The following is a 20,042-nucleotide window of genomic DNA, read 5'->3' on the forward strand; positions in this document are numbered from 1 at the left end:
CTCAAGGCACATGGTCCCCAGAAGAGAAAAAATTGTATACAAATGTCTTGGAGATGGGAGGGGTACCCTTAACTTTGCAGGCCTTTCAGAACGCTCTTCCTGTTGGGACAATTGCTATCCAAACAGTGTGTGTCAGTGGCACGTTAGATCAATAAACATGATGGAAGCAGGTCTTACCCCCTTTGCCGAGAATCGGTGAGAGTCTGACAGTGGGCATTCTCCTCCAACCACTTTCTTGTAGCAATGCACATACCGTGAAAATCCAGTGTTCTGGAAGACCAGACCAGCAGGACTATCCTGATGCCTCAAAAGTGGTCTTTCAATCAAACATTGGTGAAAATGATCTCTCACAAATGGGGTCAGCCTTTCTGTGACCCATTTGGTTCTCCCCTCAACAAGTGCAGCAGTTTTTTTTTTCCCCTGATTCCTCTTCAGGGGAAGTCACGGAGGGATGCTGTAGTCCACGCGTGGCCCTCTGGTCTTCTATATGCTTACCCTGCCTTGCCCCTTATCCCCAAATATGTTCAGAAAGAACTCTGGTTGAATAGCAACCCCTTCTGGTATCTGCAAGTATGATTCCCCTTCCTTTAGTCTCGTCTACTATGTTCCCCTTGGCTGCTAGACCTCATTCCAGATCTACTGTCACACCTGTCAAGGATGACTCATCTGGACATTACATGCCTCAGATTGACTGCATGCTTTCTCCAATTCCAATCATGGGTAGACATTCCAGGCTTTCTTCTCCTGTTTGCCAGATTTTGTATTCATCCCAAATACAGTCTTCCAGAAAAACATTATAGGAGTAAATGGAAGAAATTCTCATTTTGGGCACAACAGAGTGAGCTGGATCCTTTCACTACTCCACTCCATGCTGTTTTGTATTTTCTTGCTTCAGTTTTCCATAGTGGTGCTAGTTTTTCCACCATCAAAGTTCAGCTGGCAGCCATCTCTAACTACTATATAGGAGAAAATTTCCCCACTGGTTTCATTCAAGTTATGTAAAGCTTTCCTTTAAAGGTGCCTTTTTCTTAGACCTCCAATAAAGGATCTCACACCACCTTGGGATCTTACCATTGTGTTACAGAGCTTGGTACAATCTCATTTTGAGCCCTTGGCTAAGTCGGATCTCAAATTTCCTTCTTGGAAAACCATCTTTCTTACGGCTATTACTTCTGCAAGGCAAGTTTATGAACTCCAAGTGCTTTCTTCAAAACCACCTTATTTGATTTTCCATAAAGATATGGTTACCTTATGTATTAACCCCTCATTTCTACCCAGAATTGCCTGTGAAACAAACATCAATCAAGTTATCAATTTGCCAGTTTTCTTTCCAAATTTTAACAAAAAAGGAAGGGTACATGCTTCACCTTTTAGATGTGCATAGGCAGCTTTGTTCCTATCTTCATAGGATGAAGGAATTAAAAAAAAAACTAATTAATTATTTGTTTCTTTTTCCAGAAATTGGGAAAAAACAGTATACAGTGTTACCTTAGCCACATAGATAAAAGATTGTATTTCCTAAGTTTATTTTTTGAGGTTTAACCTTGCCAAAACCTCCAAAAGCAGACTAAACTAGATCTATGGCTAACTTCATCTGCCTTTCTGGCCAGTGCTTCAATTGATATTTTTGCAGCTGACACTTGGTGTAATGCTTGTACATTTATTGCTCATTACAAGTTGGATATCATCTGCAGAAACAGGCTGCATTTGGCGCTGTGGTTTTCTGGAACCTCCTTCCATGAGTGCCACAATAGGTTATCTTAGCTTGGGACTCTGTCCCATGCAGTGAGGAATGAATGAAAATGACAGCATCAGTTATAAAAGTTACGTAATCACCGTAACTATGCATCTGTGTTGTCCATTTTCATTCTTCCTCAACTTCCCTCTCTTCTTCCTCCTATCCATGCCTTTGGGAGTGACCTAATGAATTTGTTTGCTAGGAACCATAGTTCCTGTTTGAGCTCCTATTCTGCAACTATATTTTCCTTCTTATTAAAATATCTATTTTAGATTGATTTAAAGTAACAGCCAACTTGATCTGAGGTAATGCAGTGGTTAGAGGCATTGTGGGTAAAGGGAGGAAGGAGCTCGAGAGTCGAATCCAAGAATCTAGAGGGAAGTGGCCAAGTTGGATCCAAGACCCATGTGTTGACGAATGAAAGTGAACAACACAGATGCATAGTTATAGTGAGTACATAGTTTTTATTTTATCCTGACAACATTGTGTCTTAAATTTTGGGTTTTACTGGTTATGCACTTTTTATTGCATTACCTGTTTTAAAAGTTCCATGTAACAACTAGGTGAACGAATCTGCAATATTTTCTTCCTATATAATCAAGTATTTACATGCATGTGCAATATATTCCAGGTTCAAGAGGAAATATATAATGACCTGGAAAGCATCATGAAGAAATTTACATCAGATTGCCATGGACCTTTCCTAAGTTGGACCTGAATTTTTCTCATGTCCAGTTAGACTTAGAGCTTAGTTGCTTTCTGTTTTAGTTCTGCAAATTGGTTAATTTTGTTCTGTCCTGAGTCGAGTGTGTTTTCTTGTACATTTCAATTGCCTGGTGGGCCATTTGTTTTTATTACACATAATTTAATAAAAAAAAATGAGGCGGCAGCTGTCTCTCTCTGTGCTTAGATGATGGCCCTCATTATCATATTGTCTTTTTTCGCTTAACTCAACATATTCCACAAGCAGCTTTTGTGCCCACAAATTGCTATATAGTTTGTCTGTGTATTAAGCTTCTGAGTGCTGTAGAATTATTTATTTGATCCTTTTTTGACTGGGAAAGCTTGAGTGGGCAAATCAGTTAAGGCCACTCTGTATGCTTCAGATGTTTTATTTGATTCTTTGAATGAAGAAGTAGACAAGTCATACCAGTTGTAAAGTCATTTGTTGGGTGCGTGTGTTGCATATAAATGTCTGCATGAGTAACTGTTTGTGTGTAGACTTAACTAAATGTATATTTTGGTTGAAGGACCTGGTCGTGGTATGCTTTTTTTTCTCTGTGCGAAAATAAGGTAATAGTTTGTGTTCCGCACTGGCCTTTAAGCAGGTTGAGACCTGTGGACAGTGCTAGCCAGCCTCTGTTTTATTACTGCATGATGTGTAAGCATTTTTTCCTTTTTTGTTTAATTACAGTAATGTGTGTGATGTGTGAGTGACAGCAGAAGATATGAAATATCTGTGGCCATTATGGTAATTAGGGTGATGGGAGTATGCGTAATTGTGAATAACAGCAGCAAATTGAAATACCTGTGGCCATTAATAGTGATCAGGGTGGAAGTGTGCAATTCTGAATGACAGCAGAAAACTAATTTACATTTCTGTGGCAGCTATTTTTTTTCCACTTTCTTCATGAATGTGATCCCAGGATAGTACAAAATGAATTTAAAAATGTAACATCTGCACTTTGCCTGCTTATTTATTTTTATTTTTGCATTGTAAAATGTGTAACAGAAAAAACTGCTCTTTGAAATTGCATTTTGGAAACATAGGAATCTTGTTATATAAAATGCTAAAAGAAAAATATGTTGGAAAGCTGTAACCTTATTCTTCGGTGTTTGTGTGGCAAAATGCAGTTTCACAGGAAAGGATAATTGTCTGCCTACAATTGCCAGAAGATTATTATTAAACTGCATCAGGAAGCCAAAAGGACGTAAAAATGCAATTAAAGGACACTTCAGATAAACTGATGTGAGCTGGGAAAGCAGTCCTTTAATATGTAAATGTGAAACTGCTCTTTTCTCTCTGTGGGCATTTGAATGTGGAAAACATATTTTTGTTACATCTCTGGTTTCTAGTTGGGGGGGGGGGGGGGCGACAAGCAGAAATGTTTATTTTCAGCTGAAACCAGATCATTGTAGTCAGTAAGTATTGCTAAGGAGAGCTTTGACTATATCTGTGTATGCTTTCTGTTTTGTCATCTTCCTGTTTGTCATGTTGTTACTTCGTATGGCTTGGTGTTCATTATTCTGACAATTACAGATGTCTAGAGCATTTAGATGTTTTTTCTTTAAATATTCTGTCTGCAAAATTGTTTTCTTTTCATTGTGCAACTACCTTTAGCTTTGCATACTTAATTTGTAACTGTACTGCTATGACTTTAATGTCTAAATATTTTAAATTTGTTTAAGATGATGTAGCTTGTATTTCTATATTTACTTTTTGAGGTCAGGTAATGCTTAAGCATTTTAGCTTGTCCGGCTAGTGATAGCTATCTGTAGTTGACCAGACTGTGCTCTGGAGCTGTTAATATTTTCTATTTGTTTTATTTGCTGTAAATCGAGTGGTGTGGTTGCTGGTGAGTCTCTAGCCCAGTAATCCAAAGTATTGACAGTGCCTGCCTTGCTAGGATAAAAGCAGTGGGAAACTGGAGAATTCTACCAACCTTCCCTGAGAATTTGTCTGTGTGTTAAGTAATTTTTTGAAAGTAGTTACTCTGAGTTAGTGGCACTGGAAGACTCTGTGGCACACAGAGGGAATGGTGTGAAAGAGGACTAGGATGCTAGACCAAATACTCTCTCTGTAAGTACTCAGTGTGTGGATGTCAGAAGCCCATAAAGAGCAGTAGTGCATATTCCCAGTACATTGAGGCCAGCTTGTATTTGGTGACTGACTAGTAAAACAGATTTGTATGCACTTTTTCTTTCTTTAACTTGTTTGGCAGCAGTCTGTAATTCCAGAGATACCATTCTTCTTGTGTCCATCAGTCCCATTTGGGGAGGTGGAGTGAATGCCAGCATCCTAGCCCCTGCTTAATCCCATGTCTGGCCCTACTTTTGGAAGGCAGTGGTGGGATTCAAACCTATACAGTGCCAGCACAGTTGCCACAGCAATAAGATATGATGGTCAAGCTATTATTGTTAATCAAATGGTGATTTTTATCTTCAGAGATGTTTTTCATTTATAGATTTTTTCCATTGGCTATATACAAGATGTATTGCAGGGTACTGGTAGCAGTACTTTTTGTTACAATGAATGATCTTGGGTGTAGGGTATGGCAGTGCATAACAGTAGCGTATTGAAATACAGTGTGCATTAGTTTGGTCATTATCTCTGCTGGAGTGGAGGTGCTGTTGGACACCAGCAAATTGAAATACATTACTGTGAGCATCTACTATCTTTTAATTTCTTTAATCAAACATAGCTCTTTTGTAGGTATTTTGCAGGTCACCAGGTGGCAGTAGTAACAGTATGTCCTGTCTATAGCAATGATCATTTCATAATTTATGTATTTTTTGCTCTCTGGGTGGGTTGTGGCATTACATGCATATTTTGTTGGTACAGGTTGGATGTTTGATGTAGAAGGTTGGGATCTTATCTGCAAAGATAACCTGTTCATCATTTTGATGGGAGTACCAGAGAGGATTCTGGAGTTACGTGGTGTGCTATCAGAGAGTACTGCTTTGTAAAGACTGCTTTTGATTCCATAAGTTGTTTTAGGTTCATAGGTAGGCATTTATAAGCCTTGCCAGAGTGTGTCAGCTTTCGCCGCCCCATTCATTAATTAACTGAGCCTCTGTCAAGAAGAGCCAATGAAGTGATCCCAGGGGTGTATTTTCTGTTACCCATCCACTCGTCAAGGTTTCTCTTGAAGAGTTTTAGTGAGGGGCTCTGCCTAATGTAGTTAGGAATTTTGTTCCAAAGCATGGAGAGTCTCAGTGACAGGAAGCTATCCCTCCAGCATGTTCTGTTTAGCTCACTAGAGCAAGTGGCTCGCAGTGACTTGGATTTCTTTAGGTGGAGCATGTCCATCAATTCTGAATTGGACATGGCTTTGTAAGTCAGGCAGAGATCACCTCTGAGTAAGCGATATGCGACTGAGTACAGCTGGAGTTTTTCCAGTCGGGCTGCATAGGACATATCTTTGAGGCTGGTAATCCTCTTGGTGAGGTACATTTGTGGTCTTTCCAGCTGTTGGAAGTGTCTTGTGAGGTGCATCCCAAATTGGGAATTGTATTCTATGATGGGTCTGATGAGTGACGAGTAGAGGGGCGCACTATAACCTCTTTATTTCTAGTTGCGAATCCATTAGTAATTAGATGGGCTACATAGAAGGATTTCCTAACTACTTTGGCAATATGATTTTAAAAAGAGAGATTACTATCTACCTGGGTCCCCAGATCTCTCTATTACCTCTTCTGTAGTAAGGGGGCTGCCACCTATGTGGCAATTCATGGGTGTTTTGTTTTTCCTAAACAGGATGACTATGCATTTTTTGGCATTTAGCTTGACACCAGGTGTCTGTCTCAGTAAGGCCCTTTTGGAGAATGTCCATGTCAGCAGGAGAGTCAATTATGGCTCCCAGTTTGCAGTCATCGGCAAACTTGGTTAGCCATAGTCCTCCTGTGTTTGCCTGTACTTCTGAGAAGTATATGCTGAACAGTAGGGGTCCCAGGACCGAGCCTTGTGGGACACCACTTGTGACTGGTTTAGAGTAGGACCTGGAGCCTGCTATTCTTACCGTGTGAGTTCTGCCTGTAAGCCAGTTGGCAACCCATCTCGTGACGTAGGGGTTTATGTTCAGGCTGGTGAGTTTTTCTATAATTCCAGAGTGAGGAAAGGTGTTAAAAGCCTTGACGAGGTCAAGGTAGGCTGTGTGAACTACCTTCCCCTCATCTATGGCTTGGTGACTGTCTCGAAGAAGTCAACCAGGTTTAGTAGGCATGATCTGCCCTTAACAAAGCCAAACTGGGTCGGGTCAAGTGTTTGGAGGTTCCCAATGTCTTTTGTTAATGAGTTCCATGATGATGATGGGCTCCATAGCCTTGCAGACCAGGCTAGTCAGGCTTATGGGGCGATAGTTACCAGGGTCAGTTGTGGCCCTTCCTTTGTGGAGCGGAATAACCGTTGCTGTGTGCCATTCTATGGGCACGTAGCCTGTGGAGAGGCTGAGGTTGAACAGTGTGTTTAGGTGGAGGGTTAGTTCATTCTGTAGTTCGTGCAAGACGCAGCCTGGGACACCATCTGGCCCCATTGACGCTGTGCTTTTGGCTTTTGAAAGGGCTATTTTCACTTGTGCGTCTGTGATTTCCAGGACACTACACTTTTCCGATATTGTTGTGGGCCCTTTTGGGGATGAGAGAGGGGTGAAGTTTGCACTGAATCTATCTGCCAGGATGTTGGCAATATCAGTGGGTTTAGTATATTTTGTGCTATTTTGAACTAGCTCAGAGCATATCTGTGAGTTGCCACTTAGATTCTTGACATAGCTAATGAAGGCTTTGTGGTTATCTTTCGAATCCTTGGCTATTTTTCTTTCGAAGTTAGCCTTGGAGGATTTTATGAGGGACCTTAGTTTTTTACTGATACTGATCAGGGATGTTTTTCCTTCTTGGGATTTGTTTTTTTTTTCTGAACTAGTTTCCTCCTCCTATTGTATAGTCTGTTTATGGCAGGGGCCACCAGACTGGTTTCCTTCTCTTAGGGGAGTGAGTCTTGGTTTTGCTAGGGATGGCATGATCCATGCATCCTTGTAGGTGCTCAGAGTGCATTTGTAAAGGTTCATGCATCTTGGACACTGTTATCCTTTAGCGTAGGGGTTGTGAAACTTACCACCTCTGTCTTAATTAAGGTGAACCTTGCTAGAGAAAAGTTTTTCACTGTGGTTTCCTTGGTTGGAGATGGTGGTGTGGTGTGGACATCCAGAGTGATTAGTTTATGGTCTGATCTAACCAGTGATGGGTTGACCTCCGGTGTGGAACACCTGTCGCCCATGTTGGTGATGACTAGGTCCAATATGTTTTCACCTCTGGTAGGGGAGTTTACCAGCTGATCCAGAGCATTTGAGTTGATAAATTCCAGGAAGCGCTGGACCTGGGAGTTTGTACTTGAGTAGTTTTCCCAGTTAACGGTAGGGTAATTGAAATCACCCAGTATCAGGGTGTTCGGTAGGACCTTCATGTTTTCCAGTGTCTCCAGAAAGGCAGAGTGGTGGGCCTGCATCATGGAGGGTGATCTGTAGCAGGCCACAATTTGCATTGCCGATTTGCCTGATGTTAGTTGCACATGGATGATCTCGGAGGTATCATGCTGCGCCACTAACCTGGAGGTGTAGGTATCCTTGATGAATATGGATACACCCCTTCCTTTTGTGTTTCAGTCCATGTTCTGTGACCGAAATGTGTGGTATGAGTTATAGCCCAGTAGTGCTGGGGTGATCTGTTCATAGGTTCATAGATTAGTACTAGGCTAACTGCCCTTGCGAGACATTTTAAGCCTAGCCAATTATCCCTTGTGAGACTCCAACCCTGCACCTTGTGTTTGTAAGGCAAACACCTTAACCATTAGGCCACCCTCCCAACCCTAAGGCAAGTTCATAGAGCCTTGAACCAGGTTTCAGTTACTGCACAGATGTCTATGTTCTCCATACTGAGGAGTGTTTCGAGCATGTGCATTTTGAGATTTAAACTCCTGGCGTTGAGTAGCATAACCCTCATTTTTTTATTTGTGCTGTTTACGGAGGTGGGTTTGACTTTTGAGCCTTGCCTAAAAAAGGCACTATGGGGACAGCAAGAGCCTTGGCCAGTATTTAAAAGCCTAGGGGTGACAGGTGCAAAGCCGTCTCTTGTGAAGCAATGAGGCTTGTCGAGCATGGCGTCCCAGGCTGACAGACACTGGATCCCCTTTGAATGACACCAGAAGATTAGCCAGTTTTTGAAATTGATCATTTTTTCTTTATACTGCGGTATCATTCTTGGTGAGGGCAGGATGCTACTCAGGGTCAGGGTCATACCTGCCTGGGCTACATGATCAGAGAGCTCTTCCATGTCTCTTTTCATGTAGTCCAGGCAGGTACGTCTCAAGTCATTCACACCAACATGAATAATGACAGAGTCATATTTGTACTTGTTCTGGAGTGACCTGAGTGCTTGTGTTATGTGGCGGATTCTGGCTTCCGACAGGCAGCTAAGAGTAACCTTCTCCTTGTCCAGCCTAGTGAGTGGGATGTTAGTGTGCCTCACTAGAGTCGCCTGTTACTAGTGTGTTAGGTATGTTATTTCGCTTTAATGGCTGTGATTGTGCGGCACACTGATTTTGTGTTTTATGTGTTGTCTGGTTTGTGATGGGAGGTGCAGGTTTTTTGGGTGTCTGCTTTGGAGGTCTGTGATGCTTTTGCAGGGTTTTATTTAGAGCCTCCAAGTATGATTTTGTGTATTTATGTGTATTTGTAACTGACGCTGCCCGGACATGCAAAACCATGCAAACACGGTTTTTACAGCAGGGAAATGAAAGAGAGAGAACTTAGCCCAAAATGACCTATAAGCTACTAACTTCTGGGCTGGAACTACTCCTCCAGTGACAGATGGCTGCTCAAAGCTCCCTCTCTCACAGGTGAACAGAGAAACCTCCCTCTCAGAAAATTGTAACACAGCCCTGAATTCAGCACTAGTCTGAAAACTGGACTATACTAACTTAGAAAGGTGGGAAGCAAGAAAAAAAATATTTTTTTGAAAAGATAAGGTAAAAACAGTAAAAAAATACACTTAAAACAGCTTTAAACGAATACAAACAGTAAAACAAATACACTTAAAACAGCTTTAGATGACTACAAGCAATCAGAAAAGGCTTTTAAACAAATGACCCAATTAACCAGTAAAAAATATCAAAACTGAGCCCTGTTCCTGTAGTCTTCAATCAGACAAGTTCAAACTGCACACTCTTGCCACTGGGTTGTAGGGGAACCTTCACCAAAAAAGAAGGCCTGGATTTTTGCTCAAGTTATACAAACAAAGCTAGATTCAGCAGGCCTGCTGAATCTAGCTTTAACCTTATTGTGGTCGGTTTGTGATAAAGGATCAATTATTTGTGAAAGATCTGACTAATTCATTATTTTCCCGCCCATTTACTAATATAACTTCCACTTGGAAAGACAGCTGGAACATTTTTTTTCCTCAGTAGAGGAAGCTGGCAGCTGACGCTATTTTCCTTTTGAGAACCATTATTTCAGTTTTATTCTGAGTAGGAAGTTGTCCTGAAGCACTTTCCCCATTAATGCCAGTACTGGAGCTTTTGTGTACAGTCCTCCTCATCAGAGAAATTGCCAGTATGACTCTCTTATCAAGTGGTTGGGAGTTTGGAAGGATAGCTGGGCAGGCTGTGTGACCTCTGAATGGTTTGTTATGGTCCTCTCAGTACCAGCATTCCATACATTATACAGAAGATGAGGAGAGGTATCCTCTGTTTTTCACACCTTTTGTTTGTTTAGTGTGTTTAATGCATCTGACAGGCAGTTCATTGATAACAGAAAAGTAAAATGCAGAAAAAATGCACTCACTGCACATTACTGATTGTGTGAATATTTTGGAGATTCACCAAGGCTTATGAATGCATAACCTTCATTTATACGTAATTCTACCTGGAGTCATTGATTTTACTTACTCTGAGTAAAGTTTGCTTTTTAGTAACCAGAATGTAATTTTAAGAGGCATGTAGATAGCATTAAGTTAATTTTCTAATTTTATTTACAGTGAAATATCCTCCACTGGAACCTTCAAGCTACATCTCTGTTTCTCCCAAATATCCTGACAAGATGGGATTTGATGAGGTGAGTTTGGCTGCCTAGCACAAGTCAAATGACTGCCAGGCAAAGGACACACGTTGCCTATGTGTAACTGAGTGAAATCATTCTTTGTTCCCCTCGGCTATTTGCTTTCTAATTTTTGTAGTGAGTAAAAAAAAAAAAAACTTTTTATTTTCATGCTTTTATTACTGTGGTAGGTCAACGTTTATTCTGATGTTTGTGTATGTAATACTTATAAATTGTATCACTTCATAGTTCTGCAGCATTTGTGCATGTGCATAAATTTTTTCAAACTCTGTTCCTGCAGCACATATATTTGTCACACTGTGAACAGTCTGGTCACATTTTTAGTATTTAAGTTGCTTTAACTTTTGCCATTGTATTAAGATTTTTGGGGACATTGCTATGTTGTACTACTTGTCCTGCGACAGAGTTGTGGCATCTACCTCCGTCATCGTGGTGCTCTATTTCTAAGTGGTTCCCACATTTTGTCATTATTCTGTGGCTGTCTGCTCCTGTATTATTGGATTGAGGATTGTCATTTGCTACTAGCATTACCCAAGGTGGGTGACTCACACAAGTGCAAACTGTCTCAGCTTTGCTTTAAGATAGCCAGTACTACCTGACGTATGCCAGGTCATTCTTTTATGCATCAGTTGTAGCTCTTCAAAAAAATGCAGAAAATATGAAAACTGTCACATTTTGTATAAAGCCTTCTCGGTTACTTTCAGTATACCGATTAAGGCTTCAGGTTATTCTCCTGTTCCTTAAACAGTACTAAAGATAGTGTATTGTCCTGTTAGGAGGCAGTCTTCTTGGATAGTGTTTTTTTGGAACTAGAGGACAGATGCTTTTGCTGTAAGTTAAGAAAAAAAATGTTTTTAAAATGTATGTTCATTGATGTGGTTATTTTTTTGCAGGTAATTAAAGTTTCGCCATCAAGGAGTACTTGGGAATCTTCCAAGAATACATTTTTTTGTCCTGTTTATTTTTTTTCTTACAGTTTTAGCTGACTGGACTGTATTTTCTGTGACTATGATAAAAACAAGGTGATTATTTTATTGTTACACTTTGTCAGCATCCCAGAGGGGGGCACTTTATAATCACTTTGTACAGAGTCTTGATTTGCCATGATGTTGCTCAGGGCTCCTTTGCATTTGTGGTGCTTCATGTTAACAAATCCCTTGCTGTTTACCAGCATGTTAACCATGTTTCATGGAGATACTGCAAGAATACTTGAAAATTCATTGCATAATAAACACCAGTGCAGGAGATCCACCAGTCGATGTCTGGTCTTCAGTGGGTGGATATATTTTTACTGAATATTTTAATTTCCTTGCTTTATAGGTTTAATGCTGGTGGGAGCTGTTGCAAAGTTAAGTCTTTTGTCATCCGGACTAATTTTAATGTTTCAGAATGGTAGCATGTTGAGGTTCCTGTGACCTGCCACCTTCACCTTTCCAGTGTCCACTGTACTGCAGTCTTTCTACCCTCTATCATTTGAGGCTGTAGTGTCAGATGTATAGATGCTTGTATGATGGAAAGTGTAGCCTCTTTCCCTCAACAGAACCTGTTGTGTCTGGGTTTTGAGCATCCTTCAGTTTTGCTTAATGAAAGAAATCGTTCTAGCAGACTTTGGTTCCTTGATGACTGCACAGATCACTGAAACTGTCAGAGTAACCTCAGGCACAAGATGGAGCTGCCTTCATACCAGAGAAGCGAATTAGAATAGGACAGCACTGCAGTGTTGTTGGAGTGCTACCTTGAAAGCTACTGCTAAGACTCTACTACAGTGCTGCTGTCAAGATTTTATGTTATCTGTTTTGTTTTTGTTTTAATTTTCTTGTTCTAATGCTGCCCTGTATAGGATGCTTTTCTTCAGTATAAATTTAATTACATGACTTTTAACTCTTGTAGAGATTGCTTCATCAATATTCAAACTACAACTAGCAGCTAATTTGTTACTTCAAATTTGGTTTTGCTGCACTATTGGACACCTGATTTTTACTGAATATGTCTCTCCACTAGGCTGCTATGGCTAGCAGCCAACCAGTCGGAGCCGCTATATTTTGAGTGTCCAAGTTTGCCCTCCCACACTAGAGACCACTCACATGGGTGAACAACTGAGTGTGGGACTGAACCCAATTGTCCGCAGACTAGTGAACTGAACAGGTTGACTCTGGCAGCATTGTTATCCTGAGTAAGTCTGGGCTGTTTCCTTACCTAACTCCCTTTACCCCACTGCACCCTGCACAAGCTGGACTCCCACAGTACTGGCAGCTTAGCCATCATCACTACCGCACTTGTCAAAATCTAGCCAGTAAGAACACTTGGTTATTGTGATTTTGCCAAGACAAATGACACTAAGTATGCCTATTAGTGTGCAGAAGAGCTCTGCCACAGGCAGTCTTTTAGAAGCAAGGTTGAAACATCATGAGATATGGACCATTCTCTAGTGGTGCAAGAGTAGAGGAAGCTTTCTTTGAGTAATGAAGTTATAAAAAGCAGAATCATTCATCGAAAGTTAGCTAATAAAATAGAGAAGGTATTGAAAAAAATTAGATTACTTGGTTACTGGCAACTCAGCCATGAAGGTGTAAAGGTATACCGAGGCTCTTTTCTTCAGTACCTAATGTGTGGCTAAAGAATTGTGGATTCTAACATGAATGGTCCATGATGAAAGAGGGAATGGTTTGTGGGAATATATGAAACTGTTGCCTGACAAATCTTGCTAATGTCTGTGACATCATACCTTGGATTACAGAATGTCATGGTAAGTGTATTTTTTTTTTTATTTCTTATATAACTATGGCTTATCACAGGTATCCTTGTTAGTAGAATTTACATAGAATTCTCTGTAGATGCCGCTAATAATGTAGCTTTTATTTGAGAGTGAGTTTGGAGTAGGTAATAAGAGGGTCTTTCCTTCTTTAGAGCTCTCATTCTAATGTCTTTGCTCATTGGGCAAATAGTTTAGCATCATTTTTTGAACTAAGAGGACATGACTGTGATGTTTTACTGTCATTTGATTGAACTGCACTTGACTTGAAAATCAAGTGTTTGAAAGAATTTGACTGAAAATTCATTGACTGAAAACTCATGCGACTGTTACAGAAGAAATTTCCAGAACCAAACCCATTCTTCTTGTTTTACCTGTTTTAGAGGATGTGTTTCACTGTTGCAGTCCTTACAAACAGGTAATCCAGCTCCCGGTAGCCCACAGTCGGCCAGAATACCAAAGTCCTTTGTATATGATGTCGGCTGCCTTCGGTTTAAGCCTGACGTCAGGACAGCCGGTACAAAGGAAGGCAGCTGACGCCATTTCCTCAGTCTTTCTTGCCACGGAGCCCAAAGCAGAAGCATTTTGCACAAGTGCCGGTCGGCCGATTGCCTTCTTGTTGTATTCCGACTGTTTAGTTGAAGACATCCTCAGATAAGTACCCCATTGGGGACCCTCTTTTCTTTCTTTAACAAATGTCAGTGAAAGTTAATAACTGTCTTGCCTGTAGAAAATTGATTCTGCACCTTGATTTTCACTCTTAAGCCGTGGTAGTGCTGCGGTAGCATTGTCGCCTCACAGTAAGACGCTGTGTGGTTCGATTCTCAGCTAGAGCGTCTTCTGTGTGGAGACGTGCGTGAATGGGTGTACCTTCGTTGAAGGTTGTGCATCAGGGCTAGTAAGTCGGCATGTAAAAATCAACTACCAATCATTAGTGGACCGGAGTTCCGCTGTGTTGTCCCCTAACCAGGAAAAGCCAAAAGATGCAAAAATTGTATCACTTGTTTCAGCCTTGAGCATGACATCCCTAATTGTGTTCTCTGTGCTTCTTTCAACCCGTGTACCATTCGCCGTAGAGCTAGGATCTTGTTCAAGCATTTCGGAGTTTGGCCTAAGTTCATTTATTTATTTTTATTGATTTTGCATTTGTTAACCGGGAAAGTCCGACTTGGAACGAGCCAATTTTCATCGGAGGCCCAGGGAGAAATGCTTCAGATGCATGTCTTTTTGTAACGTGGGAGGAAACCCACACGAACACAGGGAGGACATGCAGACTCCACACAGAAGGCACCTCAGCCGGGAATCGAACCAGAGAACCTCTTGCTGTGAGGCGACAACACTACCACTGCGCCACCCTTCGTTCATTGGTGTGGTGTCTTCTGGTCTCCCGACTTCGGATGTTCCTAAGAAGCACAAGGATAAGGACCGCGACAGGCTTGGGGTCAAATTAACCGACATCCCTGTTAAGTTGGTTGTCGGTTCAGTGGTAGCCAGTGAGGCGCTTTCTTTGCTCCTGCAGTCTGTGGATGTTCAGCAGCAGGCATCTGCGGAGACCTTTTTTGAGTCCTCCATTCCGCAGGCTTTCACCTCGCCTTCGGACCCTCCGCCAGTCGCTGCCTCTGGATCCAGAGCCACTAAGCAGGTGCCAGCTTCTGAGGCCTCTTTTCTTCGATTGGAGACCAGATCCAGACTGACGACATCGGTTCACACTTCTGCGGTGGCTAGGCCTCCCGCGTCCCTCCAGCTTTCTAGTAGGCCTTCCAGCCAAAAATCTACTTCATAGCAGGCATCTTCCTCCCCTCAAATGCCTCAGTGTCAGATGGTTAAGATGGCTGGTGATCTCTTGACTCTTATCAGGGGCTCTCAGCCGCCGCCTCCTAAAAGGGCTAGGGAATTGTCTTCAGAAGTTTTGTCCGCCTTAGACTCTGAGGTTTCCAGCACCTCTGCTGATGAAGGAAGCTCTCAGCTTTTTTCTGGTTTTGAGGATTCTGATGCAGAAGACTCCATCCCTTCTGCCTCCCCTCCAGAAGATTTTCTTTTGGAGATAATTCTGAATACTCTTAGGGAGCATTTCAAATGGGAAAGTCAGGAGTACCCTCCATCTAAGAAGTGGATTAGGGAGTTTTTGGATTTGCCACAGCATAAGCCTTTGGCTATCCCTCCAGTTTTGGAAGTTGTTGATGTTTTCATGGAGAATTCTTTGACTCTTAATTCTGTTCCTCCTGCTCCCAGAAAGCCTGACAGGTATTATAGGGTTCCTGATTCTCATCAGTTCCTTTTCAAGAATCCTATTGCTGACCCAGAGATGATTTCTCAGGGCCCTAAGGGTGTTAAAGACACAGTTGCTAGAAATCCTGTTCCTTCTGGCAGGGAATCTAGGGCCTTGGATAAATGGTGTAAAAAGATTTATACTTCTTTCACCCTTGCTATTAGGTCTGTTAACTGTCCGTTTCATATGCTCAAGTATCAGCAGCATACTTTGGAGGCCATTAAGGCTAAAATTGCTGGTGTTCCTTCCCTGATGGAGAGTAAGGGCATGCAAGATTTATTAAATTCTGCCACTCGTGTTACTAAACATTCTCTACATTGTGGTTTTGACACTTTGGAGGCTTCTTGCAGGGCAGTGGCCACTTGTTCTGTTGTTAGAAGACATGCTTGGCTCAGGGAACAGCCCCTTTCTGAACCTGTCAAATCTAAATTCCTGGATGTGCCCTTGCACAAGGACAGGCTTTTTGGTAGCAAAGCAGAAGAGGTGTTGAAAAAGTTGGAGGATAAGGCTAAATCTATGCAAACTGTTAAGGACTTTCTGCAAGTTCAGCCTCCTCGTTTTAGTAGGCATTACCCTTCTAAGAACTGGACTTTTCCTGACCCTAGTAAACAAGGTCGCACTAGGTCTAGGGGTTACAAGTCTTCTAGAGGACAGACTTCCACCTCTCAAAAGGCTAAGCACTGGCAGTCTTCATCTTCAAAATCATGAAGTTCTAAGCAAACTTCCCAAAGCAAGCATTCTCAAAAACTCCGGCCTTCCCCTGCTTGCCTCTGCGGGCCCAGGGTTTCCTTTGGTGGGAAGGTTAGCCATTTTTGCAGATGTCTGGCACACTATCACTGATGACAAATGGGTGCTCAAAATAGTATTCCAAGGCTACAAGTTCTCCTTTCACACCTTCATGGTCCTCCAAGGATACCCAGATATTCCCCTGCTTCAAAGGGCAGAAGCAGAAAAACAAGTTTCTTCTTTGCTAAACCTGGAAGCAATAGAGTCAGTTCCTGCACTGCAGATAGGCCAGGGTTTCTATTCAAGACTTTTCCTGGTTCCCAAAAAAGGGGGCACCTGGCATCCTATTCTGGATTTGTCCATTATAAACACTTTTCTGGTGATTCCCAAGTTCAGAATGCTCACTCTTCAGCAGTTGCTGCCAATGCAGGCTAAGGATTCCTGGCTGGTGACTTTGGATCTCAAAGACGCTTACCTGCACATCCCAATAAGGAAAAGCTGCAGGCAGTTCCTTTGCTTCAGGGTGGGGAACAGGCACTTCCAATTCTCTGCACTGCCCTTTGGCTTATCTCCTGCTCCCAGAGTTTTTACAAAATGCTTGGCACCAGTCATTGCCTTTTACAGGCAAAGAAACATTCAAATTTGCACTTACTTGGATGATTGTCTTATTCAAGCAAACTCTCCAGAGCAACTTCTAAAGGATTTGGACTTTGTAAAAGAACCTTCTCACCTCTTTGGGCTACACAATCAATGAAAAAAAGTCAAAATTGGTACCCACCATGGAGATTGTATTCCTGGGAGCAAGTCTGAATACAGCCGCCCAGATGGTATCCCTCCCTCAAGGGAAACAAGTGGATCTTTTGAATTACTTCAGGAATTTGGCAAGCATTACCCAGCTCTCTGCAAGGCAATTCCTGCAAGCCCTGGGATTCATGGCTTCATGTAGTCTGATGATTCCATATGCCAGACTGCATTTGTGGAAAATACAATGGTACCTCAAAAACCTTTGGTGTCAACAAACTCAGGATTTAAACTTGATTCTTCCTCTGATTCCTTGCCTGCAGATGGAGTTCCTTTGGTGGGTGACGGCCTGTATATACAGAACAAAGGCCTGCCTTTCTGTCCACCTCCTGCCAGCCAGACTCTCACCACAGATGCCTCGAACTATGCTTGGGGAGCACATCTACAGGGCAGATGCATTCAGGCGACTTGGAGCTATCAACAAGTTCATTTGCACATAAATTGGAAGTAATTGATGGCAGTACAGCAGGCCTTGGTGGTTTCAAGCATCTTCTCTCTCCTGGTACTCTTCTAGTCAGGACAAACAACACCAGAATCATGTGGTACATCAGCAAGCAGGGAGGGACTCACTCTTACCTCCTGTGCAGACAAAGCATGATACTATAGTCCATGGCAACTTCTATGGGCATTCATCTGATAGCTCAGTTTCTTCCAGGAAGGCTCAATACCTTGGCAGAGCGGTTGAGCAGGCAGGTCCTGGATCCTCACGAGTGGCAACTAAACAAGACCATCTTCTGTCGCATCATTCAGCGTTGGGGCACTCCCCAGGTGGATCTCTTCTCATCTCCAACCAACCACCTTCTTCCAACCTTTTGCACCAGGGATCATCACGACAAAGCTTGGAAAGTGGATGCTCTGTCCTTCCCCTGGGCACAGCTATTGATCTATGCATTCCCTCCTCTGCCTCTTCTTCCCAGAGTGCTGTTAAAGATAAGGGATGAAAAACCAAGGGACATCATCATAGCTCCAGACTGGCCCAGGCAGCATTGGTATCAACTTTTTCGCAGTCTCTCCCAGTCTGTCTTGGCATCTTCCCCTGATATGCCAGATCTCTTGGTTCAGGAGGGGGGAAAAATTCTGCATCCTCACCTTCAGAGACTCTGCATTTGGCATCCTGGCTCATGCTTTAAATCTTTCCCAACGAGTATTTGAGGTCCTTCATGAGGCCAGGAGACCTAGCACTAGGAAATCTTACATAGATAAATGGAAAAGGTTCTCCATTTGGATGCAGACTAGAGGGGAAGACCCTTCTCAACCTACTCTTCCTCTTATTCTTGACTATCTGGCAGGCTTGTGTAATGGTGCACTTTCCTTCTCTTCTATCCAGATTCATGCTTCAGCTATTTATGCTCATTGTTCCTTTGAGCAACCCATTTTCTCTCATCCATTGATGAAACAGTTCCTCAGGGGAGCTATCAATTTAAAGCCTCCCAGAAGGGCACCTACTCCTGCTTGGGATCTTAATTTTGTACTTGAGAAACTTACTCTGCCTCCCTTTGAACCTGCTGCCTCAGCAGATTTGAAGTTTCTCTCCTGGAAAACTGCCTTTCTCTTGGCCATTACTTCAGCTAGAAAGAGTGTCTGAGCTGCAGGCCTTAATGGCGGTAGAGCCTTTTATCACCTTCCATGTGGATCGGGTTTCTCTTCGAACTAATCCCTCTTTTATGCCTAAGGTGATCTCTTGCCTGACTCTTAACCAGTCTATCCACCTGCCTACCTTATTTCCTAATCCTCAGAATAAAGGGGAAAGGTTACTGCATTCCCCGGATGTGGATAGGCAACTTAGATTTTACCTGGACAGGAGTAAACCTTTTCGAAAGTCAGATCAGTTGTTGGTCAGTTTTGCTGTTGGAGCTCAGGGCAAAGCTATTTCTAAACAAACTATTTTTAAGTGGATTGCTCATTGTATTCACTTTTGTTACTTACAGCATGGCAAGGTTCCTCCACAGAGTATTAGAACCCATTCTACTAGAGTGACCTCTACCTCAGCAGCCTTTTTAAGAGGTGTACCTACTAAGGACATCCTGAAAGCAGCTACTTAGACTTCTGTCCACACTTTCACTAAACATTACAATGTATCCTTGTTTTCTAAGTCCCGGGCTGGATTTGCCACTGCAGTGTTGCAGGGCATCCTTATCAACCCTTAATCAGTGGGTGTTCCTCCTATCTTTTATTTTTTTCCTGGGCTTTGGGTATCAACCCAAATGTGATGACTGCAACAGTGAAACACAATGAACATAGTACAGTTGTGTACACTTACCATAAATGTAGATGTTCAAGTGTTTTCACTGTTGCAGTCCTGGTTTCTCCCTTTTTTCCATCCCCCTTTTTTCCTAGGGCACAGACTGGATTTTTCTTTTTCTGGTCTAACCTTTTATTTGGGGGGGCTCCTGACAGTTAAGGTAAGAAAAACTGAGGAAATGGCATCAGCTGCCTTCCTTTGTACCCGACGCCAGGCTTAAACCGAAGGCAGATGACGTCATATACCAAGGACTTTGGGTGTTCTGGCTGACTGTGGGCTACCGGGAGCCAGATAACCTGTTTGTAAGGACTGCAACAGTGAATACAGTCGAACATCTACATTTATGGTAAGTGTACACAACTGTACTTTTTACTGATAGCCAGCCAGCTGCCCCAAAAAAGGCAGATAGGATGTACAAAGTTCCTCAGTCTTTTTTTACACTATTCCCAAACCTGACCCATCAACTATAGCTTTAGTTTATTCCACTGCTGCTAAACACTTGGTTAATTCCACTCCTTTTCTTTCTGATAAAGATTGCAAAGTAATTCATACACAATGGGAAAAGTGAATACTTGCGCATTTTGAGTTTTTAATTGTCAGACTCGTATGTTAAAGTTTATTCTGACAAATTTAGAAAGTGTGAAGAATGTTTTGTATGCAGTTTCTTGTGGAGAAAATGTGCTGTAATT

General features: G+C 42.2%; 1 protein-coding gene across 2 annotated transcripts in view; it reads left to right on the plus strand.

Moving 5' to 3' along the window:
* The window catches only part of COLGALT1 (collagen beta(1-O)galactosyltransferase 1), a 1,137,248-nt gene that overhangs the window by 623,676 nt on the left and 493,530 nt on the right, over window positions 1–20,042 (plus strand). For both annotated transcript variants that reach the window (XM_044084453.1, XM_044084454.1), the window contains exon 7: window positions 10,484–10,560. In XM_044084453.1, coding sequence (XP_043940388.1) covers window positions 10,484–10,560 — 77 coding nt within the window. The remainder of the gene's footprint in view (window positions 1–10,483; window positions 10,561–20,042) is intronic.

The sequence above is a fragment of the Protopterus annectens genome, chromosome 9.part0 (genome assembly GCF_019279795.1).
Source record: "Protopterus annectens isolate FY-2018-M chromosome 9.part0, PAN1.0, whole genome shotgun sequence".
Classification (NCBI taxonomy): Eukaryota; Metazoa; Chordata; order Ceratodontiformes; family Protopteridae; genus Protopterus; species Protopterus annectens.